This window comes from Procambarus clarkii, chromosome 87, assembly GCF_040958095.1.
Source record: "Procambarus clarkii isolate CNS0578487 chromosome 87, FALCON_Pclarkii_2.0, whole genome shotgun sequence".
NCBI classification, from domain to species: Eukaryota; Metazoa; Arthropoda; class Malacostraca; order Decapoda; family Cambaridae; genus Procambarus; species Procambarus clarkii.
The window spans coordinates 9453518-9477185 of record NC_091236.1 but is presented as its reverse complement, the minus strand read 5'-3'; the positions used below and the strand labels follow the sequence as shown (position 1 = coordinate 9477185).

At 39.3% G+C, this 23668-nt stretch overlaps 2 protein-coding genes across 5 annotated transcripts in view; one reads left to right on the top strand and one right to left on the bottom strand.

Annotated features, from left to right (window-relative positions):
* The window catches only part of kri (uracil phosphoribosyltransferase krishah), a 28021-nt gene extending 13296 nt beyond the window's left edge, over positions 1-14725 (top strand). For all 4 annotated transcript variants that reach the window (XM_045729029.2, XM_069317378.1, XM_069317377.1 and 1 more), the window contains exons 2-8: positions 6287-6453; positions 6958-7082; positions 7395-7437; positions 9474-9623; positions 11408-11552; positions 11760-11890; positions 13349-14725. In XM_045729029.2, coding sequence (XP_045584985.1) covers positions 6328-6453; positions 6958-7082; positions 7395-7437; positions 9474-9623; positions 11408-11552; positions 11760-11890; positions 13349-13423 — 795 coding nt within the window. In that variant the 5' untranslated portion in view covers positions 6287-6327 and the 3' untranslated portion in view covers positions 13424-14725. The remainder of the gene's footprint in view (positions 1-6286; positions 6454-6957; positions 7083-7394; positions 7438-9473; positions 9624-11407; positions 11553-11759; positions 11891-13348) is intronic.
* Positions 14726-17463: 2738 nt separating this feature from the next.
* LOC138349544 (protein disulfide-isomerase A6 homolog) lies at positions 17464-23263 on the bottom strand. The gene is made up of 2 exons (XM_069317376.1): positions 22900-23263; positions 17464-19347 (listed from the first exon to the last, which is right to left on the bottom strand). The coding sequence occupies exons 1-2, from the start codon at positions 22913-22915 to the stop codon at positions 18050-18052; spliced, it is 1314 nt and encodes a 437-aa protein (XP_069173477.1). The 5' UTR covers positions 22916-23263; the 3' UTR covers positions 17464-18049.
* Between the last annotated feature and the right edge of the window lie 405 nt (positions 23264-23668).

The following is a 23668-nucleotide window of genomic DNA, read 5'->3' as shown; positions in this document are numbered from 1 at the left end:
GCTCGTATCTTTGTGGGGAAATGGTACACAGTTTGTTCCATTTATCTCCCCCCGAGTGTCCCGCTCTCTCTTCCTGATTTGAAACACCTCCTAGACTCCTTGCCGGAGCCTGTGCTCCTGCTGGGTGACTTCAATTGTCGTCATTCTCTTTGGGGTGACGTTCTGACGAATACCCGGGGTCGCCTCCTTGAGCCGTTTCTCCTATCTTCTTCCCTGTCTCTTCTGAATTCTGGTGAGCCCACTCATTTGGACTCTCGGACTCGCGCCCTTTCTTGTCTTGATCTTTCTCTCTGCTCTTCTTCTCTTTACTTGGATTTCACGTGGCAGGTTCTTGATGACCTCCATGGAAGTGATCATTTCCCCATCCTTGTTTCCTTTTTCTCTTTTCGCCCTTCCCTCTCTTTCCCTAGGTGGCAGTTTGCTAAGGCAGACTGGACCCTATTTACCCTCAGTGCTGCTCTCTCTGACCTCTCCCTTCTGCCTCTCTCTCGCGCTCTCCTCCTTTTTCATGACACTGTCTTCAACGCTGCCCTCCGCTCTATTCCTCGCTCTTCCTCTCGGGGTCCACGGAAGTGCGTTCCCTGGTGGAATGCGGACTGTGCTCGGGCTGTCCGCTGTAAGCGTGCAGCCTGGAAGAGGCACCGCCGTAGGCAGACGACCGATTCTTTTCTTTTCTTTCGGAAAGCGAGTGCGGTGGCCCGTAGGGCCATCCGTACGGCTAAACGTGAATGTTGGGCATCTTATGTCTCAACAATTACGTCCGAAACCCCTCTGGCCCAGATCTGGAAGCGTATCCGCAAGATAGCGGGTAAGTTCGTTCCCGATGTTTCACCGGTCCTTCACCTCCATGATACTCTTGTGGCGGACCCGTTGCAGGTCGCTTCCGAACTGGGTTCCCACTTTTCTTCTGTTAGCTCTGGTCTTCATCTTCCCCAATCTTTCCTTCTTCGTAAACCTATCCTTGAGTCTCGTCCTTTAGATTTCTGCACTCATCTTCAGCTTCCCTATAATGATCCCTTCTCTCTCTCTGAACTTCGTTCTGCTCTGGCCCTCTGCGGTTCTACGGCGGCGGGCTCCGATGGTATTCATTATGAGATGCTTCGCCATCTCCCTCCGAGCACGTCTCAGTATTTACTGAGTCTGTATAATCGGATCTGGGAGTCGTCGTCAGTCCCTGAGAACTGGCTCGATGCCGTTGTCCTCCCTGTTCGCAAACCGGGGTCTCTGGGTACTTCCCCTAAGGACTTTCGCCCTATTGCTCTCACAAGTTGTGTCTGCAAACTTTTTGAACGTATGGTTAACGTTCGTCTGATGTGGTTCCTGGAACACCATCACCTCCTCTCCCCTTCTCAATTTGGTTTCCGCAAGTGCCGCAGCACGACAGATGTCCTGGTGAACTTGGAGGTCTATATTCGTACTGCTTTTGCTGCGAAGACCTCCGTTGTTGCCGTCCTTTTTGACCTGGAAAAGGCTTACGCCACCACTTGGCGTTATCATATCCTATCTCAACTTCATTCTTTTGGCCTTCGTGGTCATCTCCCTCTCTTTCTCCGCAGCTTCCTCTCTCGTCGTTCCTTTCGGGTGCGCCTTGGTACCGCTCTCTCTCCCTCTTTTCAGCAATATGAAGGTGTGCCCCAAGGTAGTGTTCTGAGCACTACTCTTTTTCTGGTTGCCCTCAATGGTCTTCTTTCCTCTCTTCCTTCTGGTGTCTTCTCCGCTCTCTATGTCGATGATCTTACCCTATGCTGTCAGGGTGATGATTCGCCTCTCCTTCAACGCCGGCTTCAACTTGCAATTGATGCCGTGTCGTCTTGGGCCACTGATCATGGCTTCAAGTTCTCTACTTCTAAGACTTGTGCCATGACATTTACGCGGAAACGGGTTGTTCTTCGTCCCTCTTTGTCACTTTATGGTCATCCCCTTGAATACAAAGATTCCGCGAAGCTTTTGGGGTTATTTCTTGACACTCGTTTGTCTTGGTCTCCCCATATCTCTTACCTCCGTGTTGAGTGCTCTAAGGCCCTTACCCTCCTTCGGGTCTTGTCCCATACTTCTTGGGGGGCAGATAGGCGCACTCTCCTTGCTTTACATTCTTCTCTCGTCCTGTCTAAGCTCGATTATGGTTGCCCTGCTTACTCGTCTGCTTCTCCTTCTACTCTTCGCCGTCTTGATGCTTTGCACCATACTGGGTTGCGCCTCAGTTCTGGTGCCTTTCGTTCGACTCCCGTCCTTAGCTTGTATGTTGACACTGGCTTCCTGTCTCTCCAGGACCGCCGTGATCGCTACTGTCTTCGCTATCTTGCGCGGTCCTTGCAACATCCTTCCTCTCGCCTCTGTCGTGCTTTAACTTTTACCCCTCCTGCGGTTCCTGTTCCTCTTCACCACCTCCCTCTTTCTGTCCGGTTATCTCGCCTGCAGGATTCTCTTTCCGTTCGTATTTCTGATGTTTCTCCTCGTGTTGTTCCTTCTTTGCCCCCGTGGAGGGTCCCTCTTCCGCGGTTTTGTACTTCCTTGACCCGTATCACTAAAGCTTTTACCCCTCCTACGGTTCTAAAACGCCTTTTCCTCGAGCACTTTTCTTCTCACTCCCGCTCCGTTTCTGTCTTCACCGATGGGTCTAAGTCAGCGGACGGTGTTGGCTACTCTGTTGTTTTTCCTGATCGCACTTATATGTGTCGCTTGCCTCCGGAGACTAGCATCTTTACAGCGGAACTTTATGCTATTCTCTATGCTCTTCGTCTCCTACTTTCTCGTTGTCAGTCTTCCTTTGTAGTTGTTGTTGACTCTCGTAGTGCCCTCATGGCTCTCGGGTCCTTTAATCCAGTTCATCCAGTGGTTGTCGAGATCCAGCATTGGCTGTTTCTCGTTCATAGTAAATTTAAGTCGGTTGAGTTTTGTTGGGTTCCCAGCCATATTGGTGTCTTTAAATGAGCGTGCGGATGCTGCCGCCAAGGAAGCTGTCCGCTCTTGTCCCATCTCTCGTAAGGGCATTCCGTATTCCGACTTTTACCCGGTTATCCATTCCTCAGTCCTTACCCGTTGGCAGGCTTCTTGGTTGTCTGTTACTGGTAACAAGCTACGTACTCTTAAATGTTGTGTTTCCTCGTGGCAGTCCTCCTTCCACCGTAACCGGCGGTGGGAAACAGCTCTGGCGAGGTTGCGTATTGGCCATACTCGCTTAACCCATGGTCACTTGATGGAGCGCCGCCCTGCTCCTTATTGTCCTAGTTGCATTGTCCCTCTTACGGTCGTGCATGTCCTTCTTGAATGTCCTGACTTCCAGGACGAGCGTGTGTCTTGCTTTCCGACCGCTCCTCGCGGTCACCTGTCCCTCGATAGAATTCTTGGTGACTCGGATACTTTTGATATCGTTCGCCTTATGCGTTTTTGTTCTCGTATTGGCATCCTTGGTGATATTTAGCGCCCTCTGATTATTTTGCGTATTTGATGGTGCTACATAGCCTTCCCGGTTTGGTGCCTTCTTTTGATAATTACTTACTTACTTTGGCCTAGGTTCGTATCCTGGCCGGAGAGACTTGACCGGGCGCCAATCCATAACTGTAGCCTCTGTCCACCCAGCAGTGAGAGGGTATCTGGTTGTTAAAAGATTTGGCGGGTCAAATATTCCGGGGCAAATTACGATAAAGACCTGCCCGAAATGCTATGCATACAAGAATGTAAGGACTCGTGTGTATATATAAATTCCTACAAAGCTCTAGAGAGGAGTGAGCTGTGGTAATACAAACGCAAGAGCCTAATTACACTGGAAGAACGAAAACTATGACATAGTTCCAGACAAGAGCCATAGGAACGAGACAAACCCGGGGGTAGGGAATCACTGCAGTAAACATAAGACAGAAAGGAAAAGCGGGACCTGGGAGTTGAAATTTTGTCTTACAAACTTAATTATGCTACTTTTTTTTTTTAATCCTGACACTATATATCTCGCATAATATAGATAACTCATTGTACACTTGACTGCAAATAACGCTAAAACTCCCAGGAACAAATCCACAGGGGCCGTGACGAGGGCTCGAACCTACGTCCGAAAGGATCCCAGACGCGAGAGATCTCCCAGGAAGGTAATCATGAGGCGGCATCGCTCAGGTAGCAACTGCTGATCAAAATATGTGGTCTGCAAAGGTGCTCTTCTGAATGCACAGATAATCTGCTAAATAAATCGCTGTCAGCGTTGCTTGGTGTGAAGTGTTGATACCTTTGAGAGTTGCTGAATCTTAAGGGCATAAGTGACGCACTGCTTCGGTGTCGTATTGCCTAGCAGGACTCCTTAAGCATGACAGTCCAAGGAGCGGGAGGGGGGGGGTGGTCTTAGGTTTGAACCCTTTCACCCCACGAATGCGTAGGACAAAAAGCAAAATTTTTCTTCCGTGAATCTAGAACGTTTTCACTTAAGCGTATAACTAAAATATTGGATGTACTGTATTAACAAAAGCCTCTTCCACTTCCTAAAATGAAAATGACTTAGTCGCTGATCAGTCAGTCGACATCATCTTCAGTAATGAGATTATGTTGTGGCCTTTTCCTTACAAAGGAACAACCCCCCTCTCCCTTTTCCTTAGGGGAAGGTGGTGGGTGATATGTATAAAGCACAATATTTGCTTTAAAAGTTCAATTATTATGGGCCCCATCCTGTGATCAGTGATGCAAATGTTGAGACGTCTCTGGAACTTGTTTAGCATAGTAATATTATTAAGTTACCGCATTAATAGAATAGTTAGTCAATTTACAGTACCTTTACTGAAATCAGTTTTAATAAAGCGTTATACACATTCCGTGGACTGTGGCATATTTCAGGAGCTGGTTCAGTTCCCTGGTCCTGTAGAACTTTGTCACCCCCCCCCCCCTCCCTTTTCTCCTTCCTTGTACCCCCCTCTACAAGCACTCCTTTTCCCCACGCCCACCTCTCCTCGGTTCGCTTCCTTTACATGTCCACCTCCCTCATGGTTCTCTCCTACATTCTCATCCCCCTTAATTCTCCCCACTTCCCTTTAGTGCCCCCGCCCCCTGTGTCTACCTCTCCCTTAGTTTCCCATGTCCCCATCTCCCTTCAACCTGTCCTCCTACAAAGAACGTCGCTTTTCGATCGTTTGCGTTACATAAGGCCAAAAATTGTTGTACAGTATTAGAAAAGGGAAGCGGTTGGCGAAAGTGACGTACTGTACCATTTTCTGTTTTGGGTCCTCTGGTAGGTTAGGAGAGGACACTTTACATTAACCGTTTTCTTGACGTTGGGGAACCTTAGGACAAGCTGCTCTTTTAGTTCTCCCCTGTATGTGCCAACCTCCCTCGTTATTTGCCCCCTATGTGCCCCACTTTCCCTCTGGTTCTCCCCTAGCTGTGCCAACCTCCCCGTTACCTTCGCCCCAGTTCTCCCATGTGGGAGGGTTGGTACTCCCATGTTAGCTAGGGGTGGGGGGAGGGGGCGGGGCGGGGCATATTGTTATGCATCAAGTTTAACCATTGTATTTGTTGACCTTTTAAGCTTTTAAAATTTATGTACAACCAAAAATACTAAATTTACCCGAGGGCCACTAACCCTAGTGGCCTCGTCGAGGACTGGAAGCCGGCGGCTTGTCGAGGAGCCGCCCCCTTCCCCCCCCCCCTCCATTTGTAATGATCTTTTCCAGGTATATTTTAAAACAGTTTTGGCGGGTAGGCGAATCTATGGGTTAATAACCCTGTGGGTGAAAAAGCATCTTCTGTAGTCAGTCCTACATTGTGGCTTGTTGAGCTTGAAACCGTTGTTCCTTCTTTGTTACATCTGACCTTCTGAAAAAAAAAGTCCAGATCAACATCCTCTTAACTTGTTCAGTATATCTTAAGGCTTCCTGAAATGTGCATTGCTTTCTGAAAAATATAAATACTGCACCTGTGCATATTATTTATAGTGTAATTATACTAGTGTATTTTTCAATTACAGTATTGTATTTTTTCAATATGGTCAGATACATATTTGCATACTATATTGCAAATGATACATATTTGCAGTACACACACTGCATTCAATAATACTGGTTTTCCTTCAGTTATGATTAGCAACATCCTCATTACACAAGTGTTCATTACTTGCATACATTTTGTGTGTGTTTAAGGTGTTGCCTCATAGATTTGACAGATAATGTTGCTTTCCTCAGATTAGTGATGTATGGTAATATTTTCCATAATTAGCAAGACATAGGTCAATCTAGAATTGTAATATATCTTATTAATTCTTGTTATTTTGTAACTTTCCTACTCCTAACAAAGCATTTGTTCTGCAAAACAGGCTTTGCTGAAAATAATCCCTGAGTGTGTAGGCTTACCATTATGGGTACTATGAGTGAGGTGGTTACATCAAGGCCTGCCACCTTTGATAAGAAAACTACAACCCCCCAAGCTCCAGTAACTGACAAACAGAAATCTAATTCTGCCTCTGACCACCACAGCACTCGGGTATGTGATTATTATTGTATTAGCAACATATTACTCACTAGCTTACTCTTATCTTAGTCTCTGCATGAGGCTAAAGTACAGTAGTTCAAACCCATCACCCAGTAAAAAACAACTGTCTTCAGATAACATATAGTCCATCCTTTCAAACTATTGTATTAAGAATTTACATATGCTTCATAATAAAGTAAAAAGTACATAACCTAATGTCCTCACCATATTAGTGTAACAAATTACTTCCTTTTTTATAATTCATAATTATCACCTTTGTCTAATACTGTTATGTTCAGTGGTCATTATCCACTTATTATAATCTCAAATAACTTCAATTTAATATTTTTTCAAAATCACTAGTTCAGTTTCTTTACTGCTCACCTTCTGCAGTTTTCTTTATTTTTGTCAGATGTTTGTAAGTTGGGGAACCCCTGTACAGTACAGTATACCTTCTTTCATTCACCCCAACATTATTTTTTGTTACAGTATTTCTATAATGTTTGAATGTTTCAGAATGTGGATAAATCAGAGTCGTGCACTGAAAACCAAATGCAACCTGTCGAATGTTTTGGTCCATACTTTAGACTAATTCCTTGTAGTGGGCAAGTCAAGGAACTACAAACAATCATCCGGGACAGGCAAGTTTGGTGTTGTGTAATGCAGTTACAGTTCAATTTAACTGACACAGATGCAGTTAAATAGTACTATACATGGAAATAATAAAGTTACAGTACTTGGAAAATGTATATAATTTGATAAATGTCATTTTCCTGAATGATAATACCTGCATAAATTGATAGATTAATCAGTGTTGAAACATTCTACTTTATAATCTTAATACTGGCAATATTTGAATAAACTATTACTACAGTATATGCCTTAAATAGCAAGCTTAATGCTATACAATGTTTTTATTAAGAATTTTAGGCAATGTAAATTTTTTTTTACAGAAATACAACAAGAAGCGACTTCAAATTCTATGCCGACAGATTAGTAAGTAACTGGAAAATGCAATTGTTTAAATATTGGAATATGATCTAATATTTTAGAATTATCTTTTTGAAGCTTTTGTCTACTAGTTAGATCATACATATACTCTGTGCCATATTGTAGAAAATAAATTAAATTTTGAAGGAGGTTTTGGGAAGACGAACATGATAGCCATGTACTGTATGGATAATGAACACATGACAGTAATTCATGTAGGAAATATAATTTTACATAAAAGGGAAGCAAAATATACGATATTACAAACATTGCACTAACACAAGAATAAATTGGTCAGCTGCATGTGCTGCCTGTCTCCCAAATGGACAATTTCCTTGATGTCAATCTTAATTCTCAATTGTAATAAAGTCCAGTGCTCTTGTTCACAGGTATGACAAACTAAAGAGCTAAGATTTTTTTACCTAATATAACTGTAACTAGTCCTGATTTAACATTTGTGTGGCCTCCGTTTAAATAAGGACCTGACTGGTCAATGGATTAGTCGTTTTTTTTTTATTATTATATTTACAAAAAGTTCTTGCATTCTTGTTCAACCACTAGCATGCATAGTGTTTCAGGCCAGTCCTTATTCTTAATTTTCCCTGGAATGCGACTTGCCAAATCATTTGACAACCAGGTACCCATTCACTGCTGGGTGAACAGAGGCTGCAATTAAGGATTGGCACCCAATCAATCTTCCCCGGCCAGGATACGAACCCAGGCCAATGCACTAAAACGCTGCTGCTTTACCACTGCACCACAGGGACTGATTTGGTTACTGGTCACCCTAACTCTAGTAACAACCGACTCTTAACGACAAGAGAATTTCGGACACACCTGAATGATTCTCTCCTATAGTCTACAAGTGTGTGTATTTTGACACAAACTGAAATATTTAGTACCAGAATTACATGGCAAGTGACTGATGTCTCATCCCTTCAAAAGTTTATCTTGTATGCTTTATCCGTAATTATTACTAATGCGTCTGTTCCTGTGCCTCTCACTGGTTTGCATATTAGGATGTGCTTCAGTGCTTTTTGTTTTATCCTTTAACTACCTATTGCCTCATTCGGTCCAGAAGTCCTATCACTCTCGGCATGTGCTGTCTGTTAGCGCTGCCCTTCAGTTTTGGCTAAATCTGTGGCCATTTTGTGGGACCAGACAGCTTTTGCTAATCTTCTATTGCTTGTTGTCATGTTACTGGTCACCTGTTTTATAACTGTTTTCATTATTGGACTGTGCCACCCAGCAGTAACTATCATCCTATTTACAGCTGCAATACCTTGCTTCCTCCTGATAGCTCTCAATGAGTGGCCACAGCAAAAGCCTATTCAGGAGACTATCGTGCACATATCTTTTTTTTCCTTAAAGTGCACAAGTCCACCCACCTTTTTTTGTTAATCTTCCTTTCCAAGATTCTGGTCCTCTGGCTCTACCATGAGATAACCGTAGTTTCATCTTTGTACATCCTTCTTATTAAACTACTCTCGGGTATCTTATGTTCATACCAAGTGATTGATTTGCATTTCCTCACCATTTTCACCTGCACAGTGTCTATTTAAGTACCCATCTCGACTCGCAATCAGGGATCCTGGGCTGGACCGAAATGGTTGGTCACATTTTTTCACCTAATACCTCTGACCTAGCAGTAAATAGGTACCCCAGGTGTTAACTGTTGTTGGGTTGCATCCTGGGAAGGATCGGTAGTTCTTCGGGGGTGGGGTACCCTCGATATATAACCGTGTGCATTTAAATATAGGCTGCTTGTCCCCAACGAAGCAAAGTTGGTCCCGAGTTTGTGCATATTTCAAAGTTTAGGCCCCAATTCTAAAATTGAAATGCTGTAGTTTTAGTAACTAAACCATCCCAAAGTTTTGAAGTTAATGTAATTATAACTGGTCTAAGATTTCAAGATTGCATTGTACTGTACAGCATGTTGGAGGGATGCATGTGGTATGGCATATTTTCTTGTACTGTAATGAGTAGTTAGTTTTTGTAATATTTAAGGCGTAATAAAATTATATCACAGCAATTTTTCTTAGATTCGCTTGGTGGTTGAAGAGGGTCTCAATCAGCTGCCATACTCAAATTGCACCATTACAACACCAACGGGTTGCGAGTACAAAGGCTTGCAGTTTGTTAAAGGCAACTGTGGTGTTTCCATTGTCAGATCTGGAGAAGCTATGGAGCAGGTGAGTTCATTCTCTTGTTTTACAATAAATAAATCATTCCAGCAGTATTGTAAATTGTTTCTAGAAATGTGGTGTAAAGGAATTGATAAAAAAGGTTTGTAAAATATTGTATGGACACTTCACAGGCAAAATGAAATCGTGTACAGTATCTTATTTTGGTATTACATCAGTACTGTAACTATAATAGAAATTAAAGCAGTAACATCTCTATAAAGAGTAACAATACAATGATGAACACATAATATGTGGTTGATGTGTGCATTTAGAATAGTGTTGGATACTATTATTATTATTACTGTTATTTTTTTTACACAGGCACAACCAAAAATTAGTAGGTAAAATTTGATGAAAATTTTTCTGCAGATATTGTACAGGCACACAAATGTGACAAAGCCAAACCTTAAATACTGTACTGTTACTAGTGTTCCATTCGGTTAATTGTAATTTGTGTAGGCGTTCTTTTAGATACGAGAAGAAATTGAGGTAATGGGGTTTCTATTAGAAATTAAATAAGCTATCTAGTCGTATACAGTGTTTGCAGGTTAGACCTTGGAGCTAATGGATAACCCACAATGTTGTGGGTGCAATGGGCAAGTTTTTGGAATAAATGGAAATTTAATACTTAGTTAACCTAGTGGTAGTTTTTAGTCCCAATTTATGATCGTTGTAGATGTGTGAAGTCTTACTGGTGTGCTAGTGTTCACTGGAACCTAATGGATAAAATTAAATGCCTGAACCTATAGCAGATGCCTAACGTCTCAATGCTGAAGCCTCGGCTGTGAATCTCTTGGCAGCTGTCTGCCAAAATTCTTTGAGGGTGGATTGCTTTATGCCCATTTTCCAACTTATCTTTTCAAAGCAGTCAAGCTCATCCATTGTCTCCCTACTCTTCACTTTACACAAGCACTGTTATGCTGTGAACCTCTTGCTCGTCCTACTTCCCACCTCATCTTCCTCGCCACCACCTAACATTTCCTATGCATTCAATGTTCAGAAGATGGTAAACACTAAACTGATTTGGCATCTGAAGTAAAGTGGAGTTCAACAAAATAAATTTTAAAACAATTTGGTTATTTATAGTTTGAAGAGAGATTCATGTACTGTACAATATCCTACAAAGAAATATGCCAAGAGTAAGCCAAATATCTGATAACAGCCCAGCCCTATTCAATACTGTTTGCCAAGTTACTAGTCCTGCAGCCCACGGCCTTCCTTGTAAAATTTGACGTCGGATGTTTTTCATCACTTTTTTTTTTTTTACTTTTTATAGAGCAATAAAGTATTTTTGTAGACAATCTCTGATTGGGAACAGTTGACCGGCTATAGGGCACACAAGCCAGTTGTTCTAGTGGATACCCACTTACTTATCATTAAAATTGTAGAATTGTATGCTTCTTCATGTGTGGGGAAAATTTGTAGCAGGGCAGCATTATAAACTTGGAAAACTCGGGAAAAGTAGTCCATTTTTTAATTGCTAAAATGATGGTAAATTTTGTTGGTTGTTCAGTCATGGTTATCCTCCCTTGAAACAAGAACAAAGTAGTTGTCAGTAGTTATAAAATTGTTTGATGGGGGTCACCGGCTTGTCAGCATTTAACAGGATAAAAGGAAATGTAGGAAAATTACTTTGCACAAGCATTATCACAAAAAAATTATTTTTTGCAAATGCATTCATTAAAATGCCAAATTTTTTAACTTCATAATTCTTAGAAAATTTGTAATTTTGTGAGACCTAATAAAAGGTACATATTTAATGAGCATTTGTATTTTTCCTCTATTTACAGGGTTTACGATCATGTTGTCGATCAATCAGGTTGGGAAAGATTCTAGTTGAATCAGATCTGGAAACTCATGAGGCACGTGTTGTATATGCAAAATTTCCAGAAGATATTAGCCAACGGAAAGTCCTCCTCATGTATCCAATTATGAGTAAGTGGCTAAATGATGAGCATTTAGATTATGTAGCAGGTGCTGCTGTTGATTATTGCTGGAGTGGGGTGGGGGTAAAGGGGTTTGTTTGTGATGCTGTATATCATACTATAGTGTGGATATGATACTGTAAATGGATAAATGATTTTTATAACTTGATATATATTTAAGGATTTCACTTAAAAGTTGGTGTATGCATTATTTTAGGTTCGGGTAACACGGTGATCAAAGCAGTAAATGTTCTTCAAGAACATGCTGTGGATGAAGAGAACATCATACTCCTCAACTTATTTTCCACTCCTGCGGCAGCACGTACCATTACTAGTGCATTTCCCAAGGTGAGTTTTGATACAACTTGCTCAAAACCAAATTTTGGCTCCTTTCATTTCTTTCACTATACTTTTACTGGTTTTAAATGGAAATTTGTAATCTAATTGAGTTATTGTATTAACTTTGGGGAAATACCACTCCTAATTGTGCTTGCAAAGTTGAGCTTTAGCTCTTTGGTCCTGCCTCTTAACCTTTAATTAAGTACTTTGTCGGTTCTTGAGCCTATTGGGCTTTGGACCTGTAATATGTACATTTGAAGATGTATATGGAGTCTGCTTCCACCACTTCTTGGTGAGGTGAATTCCATTTGTTCACTACTGATGCTGGTAAAAAAATGTATCTGGCCAGTTTGGGTTCTTTGTTTCCGCCAGTGGTTTTCTGTTGGTTTACCACCCGTGCTAGGTATGGTCCTCGTCTCCTCAGTTTCCCTGATATTTGTGGCTATGCCTACCCTGTTCTTCCAGTGATGGGGTTTAATTCCTCGAAGTCTTTTTGTATAATTCAGTCTACTGATCTCTCTAGTGGCATACCTCTGAACTTTCTCTAGTGTTTTGTTAAAAAAAAATTGCTTCCAGAATTGAAAATAAATACTGTAGTATTTAAGGTTCTGGATGATATTTTAGATTCCTAAAGGCAGTTTTTATATTGGCCAGCTTCCCTATGCAGTTTATATTAGTTTAATATGGGCTTCTGGTGACATTCAGTAATATCAGCAGTCATTTTGTTTCCAGGAGTGTCCTCTCCCATATGGTACTCTCTCTCTCCAGCCTCCTATTCCCAGCATTTACTTTTATTACTTTTCACTTTCTAGAATTACTCTAGTAGACACTTGCTGGGCTATTTCATTTTATCCGGGGTCATTTTGTAGTTTCTTCCGTCATAATATAATTTTTGTAGTGGAGATGTTAAAAATCTATCCCCCTCTAGTACGTCATTTGCATGTATAACTTAGGAATACGATTGGCCCTAGTACTGACCCCCCTCGAGGATGCAACTCGTAAAATCATCACTCATAGGGGTCTCCTCTCGCTCTGTTTGCTGTAGTTTTTAGTGTTTACTCTGTAATTTTTATAGATTGTGCATTTATTCCTTAGTATTTAAAGAAAAATGTCCTAAATATTTACCAAATTTCATTCTAATTGTATAATTAGTCATATAATAGAACTACACTAATCCACTATATTTGTTTTAACATTTTGTTATATATCATGTTATATAACCACTACAGTACTTTACAGTTTTCAGCTTTAATTTCATAATTGTCTACTTATTAAACTTCAATACATGTATTGATTTTATCATTTTTGTATTGGGGATTAGCTTCTCTCATATTTCTAAAAAATTCAAATCCATAATTATAACACATTTTGGTGACAAAATTCTTGCCAACACTTTAATGCTCTTTTGAGTTATCACTACAGTTGTGGTAGTAAAGCATCACTTCATCATGAATTTTAATTTTTCAGATGCATATTCTCACATCTGAAGTTCATCCAGTTGCACCAAATCACTTTGGACAGAAGTACTTTGGTACAGACTAATAGAAGAGTGATTGGCACAGAACAATGACCAGTACATTGAAAAAACTGAGTAAATGAATGTAGAAATGCTAAGATGGGGTGAAATTTAGAATCTATATATATACTATGTGTACATTGTGGATTGGTGGTGGTATGAGAAATGTTCTAGTTAACAAGGCAGATGCAAACGTTTCACTTATCATTTATTATAGTGATCGTTTCCATACGTTACGCGCTATATTCTAGTGGGTAGGTAGCCTGCATTTGCAAGGTTGGTTATTATTTATATTCATGTTTATATAATTTTTGACATTCAGCCTTAAATTTGGTAGTGTTATTGCATAGACTGAAGTGTGTAATTTAATCAAAATTGTCTTTAATTCAAATACAGTAGTTAATGATACATGCTCTTCAGTGCAGAGGCTTAGTTGACACTGCCAGATAATGTTTAGAAGTAACTATAGAGAAAAGTAATGTACAGTAAATCGCTGTGTATATATAATGTATACACAGGTTCGGGACGATTTAATGACAGTAGTTATGGAGAAGTAGTGTGATCAAATTGACCCATGATGACCAATATTCTGACTACAGATGGGATTTGCCCTTTATCTCTGCTGTTTCTTCCTAGCTCTTAAACTATAAAGGTTGTGTACTAAAATCTTAAACTAGCTGATTGTATATCCAAGAGATCATCTTTAAGTCGGTAAAGTTCTGCATCTCAAGAGCTTCAAAAGTGCTTCCAGCTAGTAAGAACTAAGTTTGGCTGCAGCTTGTAGAGAGATATTGCACAGGGCAAATCCATGTTTGAATGGTAAACTTTTATGCATTTATTTTTTATTTTTTTAACTAGTCTGTGCCATCTCATCCTGTTGCTCACTCAATCATCAAGTCTCATTGTAACTACCAGAATGTCCTCACAACATTCCTACGTTAGTTCATATCTCCTCCTACTCCCTTGGTGACAGAACAATGTCTCTTTACCACTCAGGAACAGGACACAATATATTGTTAAACCATGTGAGGGAATTGTTGGAGTATTTATTTATTTTGCATCATTGCATGTCGACTGATGCAGACGACTCCTATTTATATAAATATATATTATATACCCATGACGTGTTCCATATTGAATATAGTTTTTTCCATTTTTCTTCGTCAAATGAAGGAATAGTATTTATTACTGCACAATCTTTATAATCTCAATTTTTTAGCAAAGCCTTAATGGGCTTGTCAATTTTTGAAGCCTTTTTCAGACGGTACTTCCCAGATAACAAAAAGCAGTGTATGCTGTCAATTATGGAATAAAAGTTTTTAAATGTATTACTGATATTTTTTCTTGTGTGGTTCCTATTGTAATGCCAATCCTACAAATACTTTATCATGCAATACAGATAACTATCCCTTTTTCTTTTTTCTTTTTTTAAATATTCATCACACTACAGGATATGGATTCATATTTTCCCAATTACTCCCTTAATTAGCAACAATTTAACAGCAAATTCAAATGGCAAGGCTGGATATGATAGGAGTGAAACTTAAGAATTAAGAGTAGCAGCTATTTAACCTGGCCTCTTTGTTCCATGTTGGAAGTGACTAGTGATGTCATATAGAAGTAATGCTTTGTCATGGCGGCTTAGTTTTTTTCTGGCCAAAGAATAGGAGCCAGATCAGTTACACTGTTTAATTAAAAAATACTATAACTAGATAAGTTGAACTAACATCCCACAAAAGTACAGTATTTGTGTGGTCAGGAATCTGCTCACCAGTTTCATGGAGACCAATAACCTCCAATGTAGGCCAATATGGATTTAGAACAGGAAGATCATGCCTCGCAGCTACTTGACCCGTACGACAAAATCACAATGCTGACATGGTATATACGGACTTCGCAAACACATTCAATAATTATGACCATGGAGTGATAACACACTGAAATCAGTGGTAAAGTAGGATGGTGGATACTTTTACTGTTCTGTTTGACAAAAAAAAAGTCAACCAAATATAATGGTCAAAGCTCTGTACCTCAGGGTACAGTCCTTGCACCACTGCTTTTCCATATTCTCCTATCAGACAAAAATAAGTCGGGTTCATATCATCCTTTAAAGATAACGCAAAAATCAGCATAAAAATTACCTCTGCTGAAGACATTGAAAACTACAAGCAGATATTAATAGTTTGACTGGACAGCAGAAAACCATGCTTAAATTTCTGTGCAGTAAAAATGAGGACCTTAAACATAATAGAGTACAAAACACAAATGTGCCCATAGTAGGAAAGCAACATGTAAAGATTTGGAATAATGCCCGACAACCTAACATTTATGAAGCACAACCAAGCAAATATTGCATCGGCCAGAAAAGAGATGGGATAGATTACGGGAACTTAAATCCAGGGATCACATCACAATGGTTGTACTATTCCTCTTTTGTGCCGTTCCATTTTGAGTACTGCTGGAGACACTTCCCCATTCAAAGTGAGAGATTGCCGAAAGATGTAATAGAGAACGTGTACGGCATACATATACGTTAAAGCACCTAAATTAGTGGGATCTCAAAAGCTTTACAAATGTACTCGCTAGAAACAAGACTCGAGAGATTAAATAATATACACGTGGAAAATACTGGAGGGTCAGGTCCCAAATCTACACTAAGATACTGGAGTGAAAGATATGGGAAAAAATGCATAGAACAATTGAAAAGCCAGGGGGTGCCATAGGTACAGCACTGTATAAACATCAGAGGTCCACAGTTCAACATATTCCCAAGTACAAGAAATATTGCCATAACCGTGAACATTTTGGAGAAAACTAGATAGTTTTCTTCAAAAAGTGCTAGACCAACCGGAGTGTAGTGGATATGTGGGCCTGTGGGCCACTCCAAGCAACAGCTTGTTGGAGCAAACTCAAGTCAAGCTTGGCCTCCGGCTAGGCTTGGGGAGTAGATCCCCCCTTATCAAGCAGGTATAACATTATGGAGAGCAGCGAGGCTTCTGACCTTGCCCCGGTAGGGCTTGCATGATAATAGGCCGAGCTGTGTGTTCATCACACGAAGTTTAACTAATATATTAGATGCTAAGCCACCTTTCTCTCAGAATACAGATTATGCAAATTTTGACCACCCAACTGGATAACACTGCCATTGCTATTTCTGTGGTTATGTCACCAAGTGTGATAGTTAATACAAAACTGTCAACTTTAGACCTTTAAGCTTCCCTTGTCAACCTAGATATCAGCAGTCACACAAAATCAAACGAGGACTTGACAGTATGTATGTATTCTATATAATATACTTTGAAATTGATAAATTGCTTCCTTTTTTTTATGCACAATTAAAAATTTTGTAAGCTTACAAGCATAGAACCAACACTGGTAAAATTTAAAGACAAGTCTTGACACTGCAAACATTCTACCTCTCAAATTGTAGAATATGGTAATATTTCCTTCTAGCAATATGACTATATTGCTTAGGAAATAACTTAAAATGACAAATTATTTGCTTCCAGGGTAAATACATTTGCTAAAGTACCCTAAATGTAATGCAACTGCTAAAAATCCGGACCTTTTCTACAATCTTCCGAATGCAATAGTGACAAATTTGACAATGGATCAGGGGCCATATTCATCACGCAGTTGTGCAAGTACTTATGAGCCTGTACATCAAAAATATTTGCCGTTTAATAAATTGAAAGTTCTGGAGCTCTAAAGCAGTTGGAGGCTGTGTGTAAAAATAACAGTTGGAAAGTTTCGATGCTCTTAAACAGTTTCAATAAATAAACTTAAACAAAGATTGCCAATAGATAGATGCATAAATGCTTGTCAAATCCTGGCCCAGACTTTTGTAATCCTAATTAGCTTAGATTCTTAGTTGACCTAGGTACTTGGCAATTTATTAGGAAAAAAAAAAAAAAAAACCTAGAAATTGACCTAGGACAAAGTAACAAAAAATTACCCAGCCAAAAAGTTCACACAGTACTTAAAAAACATTCAAAACTTCCTAGATATTCAAGATGCCACCATCAAAAATCTTATCAAAATCAAAAGTGTAAAAGGAAAGTCAACATATTTTAGACAAAATTTTACTTCAAAAAAATTCACACAATATTACATTTGTGCAATAAGCAAACAACTGCAAATACAATCTTACTTCTTAGAAATTACCAAAATTTCACCTCATGTCAATAATCGGTTCCAAAAACTCTTGCTTTCAGTTCTTCTACAGAAGAAAATTATTAATTATTTCAAGAACCTTGTCTTTAATTTTAATTTGAAACATTTCAAAACTTACTATTCACAAGCATGTTAAAAACACTGACAAATTAGTATAAGTAGCTTTGGCAAATGCTTGGAATGTAAACATGAAGCATCTTTTTTACCTCAATACCTTAGATTAACAAAAAAAAAAAAAAAAACCTGCCCAAGTAGCTTCTGTGTATTAAATTAGGCAACCTACTTTTGTTAATAGCATTCCATCAAATTCAAACTTTCCAATCTCTTAAGGCATTTCAATTTCAGACCTTGGTTCACAGCCATAATAACCTGAAGCTGCATTTCACAAAGTCTGTTCTCAACATGAGAAAATATGCCTTTGTTTACTATGGTTAACTCCATTTCAATTTGGAGAACTAGAAGTTGTGACCAACAAACTTTTACAATTCCTCTTTTGCAGTGTCAATCACATCATCTAGATCAACATCTGAAAGATCTATATCTTCTTCTTCTGGTAGAGCACCATCTTTGCCATCCCATGGTTCAATTTTTGTTACAGAAGGCAACTGTGCACCACGAACTGGAGCAGTTCGTCCACGTCCGTAGGAAATATCACGTAGGAACTCATTTATTCCTTCTTCGCTAAATGATCCTTTTAACAATGCGAACTGCATCTTTTTGGCATTCAGTGCAGCTAGAGCTGGGTAACCAAAACCACCAATATCCAATGCTTGCTCTAGATCACTTTGAGCCATGGCTTCAGACCAAACCCAACCCCACATCTTTTGTTTGTACTTGTCACCAAGTTTAGTCAATGTGGTAATGTAGTTGTTACGGCATTTACTTTGGCAATCAAGAATATGTGGAAGGACAGCAATAATGCAGATAGGATGTTCTTTGCAAGCTTCTTCCAAACTTTCCTCATCAGTAATCTGCGTTACTTCTGGAGGTGGGATATTTGCCGAAACCTTATCATTAGCCCAGGCCACTATATCCGATGATGTTCGACCTCCATTATACTCTTCCACTTCTCCCTTATTGAAGAACTTTATAGTAGGATAGCCCTGTACACCATACCTCCTTGCCATAACAGTATGCACAGTAGCATCTAGAGCTCCAAGCTTAATTTTGCCTTTTAGCTCTGTGGCAGCCTTTTGCCAGTGAGGAGCCAAGTTTTTACAATGGCCACACCAGGGAGCGAAGAACTCAACAAGCCACTGTTCATCTGATTTTAGAACTAGTTTCTCAAAGTTGTTATCAGTCAGCTCGATTACATCATCAGCACTACCACTGCTGCCGCTGTCACCACCACGACCACCACTGCTGCTGCTCTTCTTTCCAGACATCTGGGCGTTCACTTTTTCTTTGGCAGCTTTCAAGCCCGCATCCACAATGCTTTGAGCTGTTCGTTGTCCATTGAACTCCTCCGGCTTGTTCTTGTCTAAACCGAAGATTTTGATGGTAGGAAATCCACGCACTCCATACTGTCCCGCTAAACTTTGATGATCATTAGCATTAACAGCACCAACTTTCACAACACCCTTTAAGGCCTGAGCAGCTTTTTTGTACTCTGGTACGAGTGCCTCGCAATGTCCACACCAAGGGGCATAAAATTCTACTATCCATACTTCGTCACTATTTATCACCTCTTGCTGGAAATTTGATGGTGTAAGATCTATCACCCCACTTGATGGCGAGTATAGCGCTGAAGCTCCTCCAACAAAGACTGCGTAGATAACTGTGGATTAAATTACATTACAATTAATAATAAACTTCGTAATTGTTTAAATGCCTTTCACTGCATAATTTAAGTAAATCATTTAATGTCAAAGACAGTGACAAATCTGACTCCAATATCATACTCGTCCTATTATTATTTGAATTTATATTTAACGTGTCAAGTAACCTCTATGGTGCACTCAGAAATGTTTATAACATCAAAAGACCAACTATTGTATTTAACCTATCCATAATTGTAATGACCCACCAGCCGTTCTTTGAGCCTGTGGGTTTATCTGGAAATAACTAGGCAAAAAAGTTACAAACAACCTAAGAACAACAAATTGGAAACGGACCTAAATACCTTAGATAAATAACTCGCAGCAATAGCTTTAAAATTAGGTTTTTTTTTTTTTGTTTTTTTTTTAAAGAGGCTATAATGTACTTCTTTAGGCCGGGTAATAATATTACAATTAACTAGGAATTATAATACTGTACACAGTAGTAATAAGTATAAACATTAAAATTTTATAGTCAATCTTTCCATAAACACCCTAATTTTAGATCTAATGGTCGGTTGCTGATTGGACACCTTAAACCCTCTGAATATGACAATTATAGATCAAGAAATTTTAATACTTCGTACAAGTTGGCAAGATGTTTATTCAGGTAAAGGTATAAACATTGAAAATGAGTTACAAACAAGGTTGGATTTATAGATAAGAGTAGTATATACAGTGCCCTAAGCCACTTGTACGCATGGCATTTCGGGCAAGTGGTGGGAAACAACTTAAGACAAACTTAATACAGGTACTGTACTAATCAAGATCAAAAGCATAAATGGGAAAAAAAATTACACGATGGATTTAACATTAGAAATTTTACCTAAATAAACAGAGGATTACAATTTTCTTTAAGTTTATACATGGCAGATATCAGAAGTTAAACAAGTTGGTAAATAATCAATATTGTTTGAAAATAGGTTGATATTTAGGAGATAAAGTAGGTTACAAGGAGTTATTAGGTAGTACTTAGTTTTTCTCTTAAACTGGTTGAGTGGGGAACAGCCTTTGGCATGATTGAGAAGGTCATTCCACATTCTGGGTCCCTTGATTTGCAGAGCATTTCTAGTGTGGTTAAGTAGCACTCTTGTAATATCAAATACATTATGTATTGTTTCTAGTGTGGTGCCCATGGGTTCTGCTACAACATTCTAGGAAACATTTTAGGCCAGGATTGGCATTACAGTTCAGAGTTTTAGATATATATAGAGTACACTTGAGAAGATGTGCAGTGACTTAATACCTAACATTTGATTTAAGTAGGGGGATCAAGTGCTGAATGGGGCCAGAGTTTGATATTGTTCTAATAGCAGATTTGTGTTGGGTAATTAGAGGATGCAGATGATTTTGGGTAGTAAAACCCCCCAAGCACAGATACCATAATTTAGGTAAGGATAGACGAGAGTAATAAAGCGTTACAAGAGCAGGGCGAGATACATAACATCTGATCTTAGAAAGAATGCCAACAGTTTTAGAAACTTTTTTTTCCTATATAATTAATGTGGCCCTGGAAATTGAACTAGTTATCAATGAGAACACCAAGGAATTTATCATCTACGTACTTTGTTACTAATTTGGATACTGTTAATTCTTAAGATTAATTTAATTTAATCCGAGATTTAATACCAAACATAATATAGAAGGTTTCGTCAACGTTAAGGGCAAGTTTGTTAGCAGTTTGCCAAAGATGGACTTTATTTAGTTCAGTATTTACTGTATCATTCAGAATAAGAGGGTTTGGACCAGAGAAAATGAAGGTTGTGTCATCAGCAAACAAAACTGGCTTTAGATGTCGAGAGGCACGTGGAAGGTCATTAATGTAGACGAGAGAGGAGAGGGCCAAGTATACTGCCCTGTTGAACACCAATGTTGATGGGTAGGGTAGGAGATACGGAATCATTCACAGAAACATATCTGAGCCTGTCACTAAGTTAAGTCTGAAGGTATTGGAGCAAATGACCTTGACTCCATAATTATGTAATTTATGAAGGAGGTTGTGGTGGATGACAGTGTCAAGGAAAGGCCTTACATAGGTCAACAGGGAACTAATTTTTATCAAGAGCTGCATGTATCAAGTTAATCATACTAATCAGTGCATCATTAGTGCTTTTTTGGGGGTCTGAAGCCATACAGGCAGCAGCTAAGTATATTGTGTTTGTCTAGATAAAAGTAAAGCTGCTTGTATATTAGCTTTTCAAAGCTTTTTGACAAGGGTGGCAGAATTGATATACATGTAGGTATGAAATTGTTGACAACAGTGAGATCACATTTATGGATGGATTACTTTTGCTTTTTTTTTAGAATATCTGGAAAGGGTTGGAGTTCAAGGGATTTGTTGCAGAGCAGTGCAATGTCTGGATCTTGAAATCTAAAGACTTTTGTAGATTAGAGTTGGTATCTTAGCAAGAGCACTTTACTTTGTTTTAAGAGAAAGGATTCCCTCTAACAGAGGAATTAGTGAGTTAGATATAGAGACTGGATAGTTTCCTTTAAGGTAGTCCTTAACATTAGTTAGGGAGGATGGGATATCATTTCCAAGGGATGTGCCAATGGATGTGGAGAAACAATTGAATTTAATAGTGTCAGAGGCAGAAAGCACACCATCATCATTGTATAGGAGTATTGGTTTTTAATTAAATATCTCCTTTGATCCTAATACCTGGGAAATAGTGCTCCATCTTTCCTTAATGTTGCCCTTAATTTGATCAAATTTATTTTCATAGTATTTTGTTTTGGCTCTAATTATTTTCGACAGCATTGATGAGTATCTCCTTCAAACTACTTTGGAGATGACCCTCTAACCTATACTACTTCTCATGGCCATGTTTTTTACTAATAGATTTAAGTATACCCTTAGTAAGCCACGGATTGGTTAACCTTTTAGTTGCGACTTGTTTCGTTAGCATTGGACAGTGGGTATTATAAGAGGCTTCGAGTTTTCTGAAGAAATGCTTGCAGTTAGGTGGAACACTAAGCACTAGAGCTTTATGTAGCAGTAAATTGAAAACATGGCTTGGTTTGATATAAAGAACAAGTTTATGTATCTGTTACATATCAAAGGGGCCCCGGCAGCCGACTGTATGAATGACCTCGTCCGTAGCTAAGAAACCTCATTAAACCTAACAGGTGGGGTATGGTAAAATTGTACAGACTTTTCATCAAAGTTTCTTCCATACAAAATTGTATAGTTTGATCAGCATATATTACCTTAGGTTAGGCTCAGCTGGGTTGGTTAAAGTTAAAGAAGTTTTAAAATTTGTTAGCAAGGTCTTCCCCCCCCCCCCCTCTTGTGTAACAAGATTAACATGCTTCGTATTCTAGACATTGAAAAATTACTGTATAATGCAATACTCTGAAAAGATCATCTGTCATACAAGCCGATACATTTATGCAATATTAAGTTAAAATTTAGAAAAGATTAATTCCATATCGAGTACAATTAAATCTAGATCAAGATAATACGTGATGCCCTGGAATACATTCTTGACAGTTAACAGCCTGTTTCTTACTTATTAACAATCTCATGATGAAAGGTGCCGTAGTTTAACTGAAGGTGTAGAACCCACACCAGAACTGGTGACAAGTGAAGACTGGAGAGAGAGATGCTGTACTGTGGCTCTGCCTGGCTCTTGCCCTCCTCCTACCACTTGGCCGTAAACAAACCTTCCCCGTGTTCTAAACCCTTGCCAACATCTTGCTTGTTTTATTAGTAACCACCTTACTCGTATATAACACTTTAAATCTTCTGTGAAATGTATACACTTTTATTCTATTACTCAGATATGCAAACTAACCATAAGCAGTTGCCGAATAACTTGTATTACATATGGTAACGCCCACGTATTAATAGGTATAAGTTTAAGGTTTCGGATTCAGACACTGGTCGTGGAGGGCGGTGATTGGTCCAGGTAAACCTAAGCAACACGCGCCAAGTTTAAACACCTGTTGTCGTGACGAACGTGGCCTCGTTATATGTAGTGTGACGTGTCTCTCCACAGTGCAGAAATTTATGAGAAAATAATTGGAATGACTCTTACCCTTCCATTACCTGCCTCCCGCACCCATGTCTACCGTGATTGATCTCTGCTGTATAAACAGTCAGGAAGTTGTTGTTTTAGATTCACCTTCTCGGAACAAAACTTCCATTCGGACAGGTTATCAAACAATCATTGCATTCAACGATGTTTATATTAAATTTTGAAGCAGCATGGGGTATACAACTGTCAAAGTGACGAGGTAAGATAGGAATTATCAGGCGAAAGCACTTAGAAGGGATAT